At 36.7% G+C, this 3341-nt stretch overlaps 1 protein-coding gene across 3 annotated transcripts; it reads left to right on the forward strand.

Moving 5' to 3' along the window:
• Positions 1 to 527: 527 nt before the first annotated feature.
• Positions 528 to 2691, forward strand: LOC121594322. 3 transcript variants are annotated; one of them, XM_041917449.1, is made up of 3 exons: positions 528 to 1332; positions 1401 to 1968; positions 2041 to 2691. In XM_041917449.1, exons 1-3 carry the CDS (start codon positions 1261 to 1263, stop codon positions 2589 to 2591), a joined length of 1191 nt encoding a protein of 396 aa, XP_041773383.1. In that variant the 5' UTR covers positions 528 to 1260; the 3' UTR covers positions 2592 to 2691. The 3 variants fall into 3 exon arrangements, with proteins under 3 accessions (XP_041773383.1, XP_041773382.1, XP_041773384.1); XM_041917450.1 differs by having other exon boundaries at positions 533 to 1332; positions 1401 to 2391; positions 2450 to 2592; XM_041917448.1 differs by having other exon boundaries at positions 531 to 1332; positions 1401 to 2691.
• Positions 2692 to 3341: the final 650 nt, after the last annotated feature.

The following is a 3341-nucleotide window of genomic DNA, read 5'->3' on the forward strand; positions in this document are numbered from 1 at the left end:
GATGGGTCTTTCAAACAGCGCTTAAGCAGCTTTCTTATGCTACGGTGCTGGGGAATATTTTTCTTTGTGTTTTATTTTCAAGCAAGCGTCATCGATGAAATAAACAACTGGATTTGTTTTGTTTGTGTTCATGTGTATATTTTTAAATCCTTAATATTCATGAATTATACGAAATGTTACACAATTTACTGAACAATCACAATCACTTCACCCAATATTCCTCCTTCAATTAACTAATCTAACTTGTGCAGCAGCAATGAGATGATTGACGGCGTGAGACTTTGACAATTTGACAAGAGCCACTTTGTACCGATGTCATGCATTAAAAAGCTATAAAGTTCCACCAAGTTCGGTACGCTTTCTTAACAAGCTTTCAAGTTCCATCGTGAACCCTACACATAGTGCTAATCAGCTGCAAAGTTCTAAAGAGTACCATGTGCCTGTTAAAAAGCTCCATAGTTCCGCAAAGTACCGTCTATCTTTTAATCAGCCACAAAGTACGACATCAGAACGATTTTTCGTTAAACAGCCCCAAATCAGCTATGGAGTACGAGCAGGCTATTTGGGTTCTCAAAAATGCATGAAAAAGGTAATTTTTGAGAAATTCAACAATGTAGAATCCTAACAGGAGGTTAAAAAACACATTTGAGAACATTTTTCGTGTAATATATGCGAAATTGGTTACCCAAATAGCCAGAATTGCTTAAGCAGCTCATTTTGGCACGCTAAAGATCGCTGCTCTAATTCGCCTTTTGCAGTAGATAAACAGCATCAAAGTTCCAGACAGGACTTTCAAAAAGCTGTTAAGCAGCTTCGTGTCATGGATTTGCAAGAAAATTTGCCTTAGCGTTTTGTTGTCAAGTAAGACTACATAACCTCAAAAAAAAAGGCGCGCTATCACACTTGTCAGGCATGGATTGTGTGAATGTGTTGGTGTGTTGGGTTGATGTGAGCTTTCTTCTGATATTCATTGTATGTATGTGCTGTATATGCTTAATGTGTTAAGTTAGTTTGATGTGTGTGTTATAGTTATAGTTAGAATTTAGTGTTATTTGTCTTTATTAGTGAGTTTTGAACAGTCGACCTCCGTGTCTATGTCATTTCCCTTTCCTATGTTAGCTATTTGCCCTGATGTCTCGATGTAACATCAAATAGCTATAAAAATAAATTCACCCATCCGAAATCATCACAACATTGCAACCACATAGACAAACTGCAGATATTCGCTGAGTCTCAGAAATTCCTGGAACAAAACCAACAATGTATTTCCAAACGACAACCCGTACCATTCAGGCAGAACACACAGGGCAGAAAGGCAGCAGAAAATCTACGGTGAGGTTGAACGAAAGATTTTTTTTGTATTTTGTTGCATATCTAATTCCAATTGATGACTTTTCCAGGCATACGTATCTATTTCCATCATCATAAATATAGTCTGGAAAATGCCTTTTAACATCGTTGAAACTGTAGATGGTAGAGGCCACAAGGAGCTGTTGGCCGTCCCTGAAACATGGATTCAAGGAACAAGCAAAGGGATAAATTACCTTATGTGGCCAAACGTCCGGCGAGCCGATAGTTTAAACGCGCTTTTACTAGATGATTCAAGCATGCCTTCTAATTCATGGGAGAGAATAATGTGCAAGATAAAACGTACAGGACTGGAAACAATCGCACAAGCTAATCGCATTATACAGGATATGTGTTTGGTTTCATCAACGGATTGTAGTGTTGTGCACGAAGAAAAGTTATGCAAACCTAGAAAGACGAAGCAACATGCTTTCAAACCAGACAACAGATTTCAACAAATGTTAGTTGAGGAACAGCCAAAAGAAGAGAGTAACGAGGCCATAGAATGCTTGAATGAAGACAATTCAATAGAATTTGAGGAAGAGGAATATTTGGAAAAGGATGAAACTAGCAGTGAAGTTGACCAACTTAAACTACACGATTCGGAACCTGCAAATCTCAGTACGAATGATCGCTTGGATAGATTAGAAAATACTTTGTTTATTGTATTATCAAAATTAAATATTCTTGCAGACAAAACAGTGATTACCACACCTGAACTTTCTCCTAGTATTGACGAACGATTGGAAAAATTAGAAAGAGCAATGTCTACAGTTTTGGCGAAATTGGATATTCTTCTAGATAAAACAGTTATTCCGGTATCCATGCGTCGCAAGAGAAATGACATAGGATTTCAAGTGGTCAGTAGCATAGAAGAGCTGTCAATTTTAGAATCAAACTTGGCCCAACCAGATTATTTCAATGAAGTTTCGTCATGGTTAGAACATAACATATGGGAAATCACCCCCGAAAATAGGATGATAGAAATTTTGGATCTAATTTTTTCAAAAAAATTTTTGACCCTCTGTAGTTGGACCGGCATAGGTAAGGGAAAAGAAAAAGTTCCTATGATGACACATAAAAATATTCTTGAATTATTTAGACTTCATGGCAGCACAGAAGAGGCTGTGGTCACCGATAAAGTTTTGGCTCGTTTTTTTATGAAAAAGCTCAAAAATGCAACAAAACGAGCTTATTCGAAGGGATTGCGAAAAAGTACACAGCACAAGTTCGAATCTGTTTGAATTCATTGTTTTGTTGTATAACAATAAACTATGTGAATTTATTATTTCAATGTATGAATTAAAGGAATAAAAACATAAAGATCGGGTGTCCTGGTTTGTACTGCAACTATCTTGCATTTGATATCGTGAAAATTGAACGTAGTTTCCGCCCCTGACAAAGTTGATAATTTCCCAGCATAAATATTTAAAGCAGATGATTTGATAGGGTATTCAAAATAATCCCATTGCTTCAGGACTTCTCTGCCATGAAAGCTATGTAAAGAGGAAGAATTAGAATCTAATTTAATGAACCGGACAATTTTTTTCTGTTTCGTCAATACCCAACCATCGCGATCGTTGTCTTGCATTTTAAAATCTATGCTATTAGTGTTTTGTGTTTCTCCTTTGTACTGATAAAAATTTTCCAGCTCCGATAATCTGTTTATAATTTGTTGAAGCTCTTGTCGTCGACCACGTAGTAGGTTTTTCAGAACTTGTAACAAATTTTCAAACGGGTAAGTTGACAAAGTAATTAACGGTCCGAAAAAAAACACTTCATCGTACACATGTAAAAGATTGTGCACATTACAGGGTTTTCCAGGGGTTCTCATAGTTGTGAGACACTTCCTTGACTCTTTCTTATGCAAAATGAACTTCATATGATGAAAATTGGACTCTATGGCACCTTTTTTGGACAGCTCTTATTGGAAATTCCTATTGGATTTGTCCAACAAGGGTGCTATAGAGTCCAATTCCCATTACATTTAGTTC

The sequence above is a fragment of the Anopheles merus genome, chromosome 2L, assembly GCF_017562075.2.
Source record: "Anopheles merus strain MAF chromosome 2L, AmerM5.1, whole genome shotgun sequence".
NCBI classification, from domain to species: domain Eukaryota; kingdom Metazoa; phylum Arthropoda; class Insecta; order Diptera; family Culicidae; genus Anopheles; species Anopheles merus.

What these genes read in the sequence shown, in the direction of transcription:
- LOC121594322 (XM_041917448.1), top strand. Translation starts at nt 1,261, where the DNA reads ATGTATTTCCAAACGACAACCCGTACCATTCAGGCAGAACACACAGGG. An exon ending in AAGGCAGCAGAAAATCTACG is followed by an intron (nt 1,333 to 1,400) that starts GTGAGGTTGAAC and finishes TGACTTTTCCAG; the next exon opens with GCATACGTATCTATTTCCAT.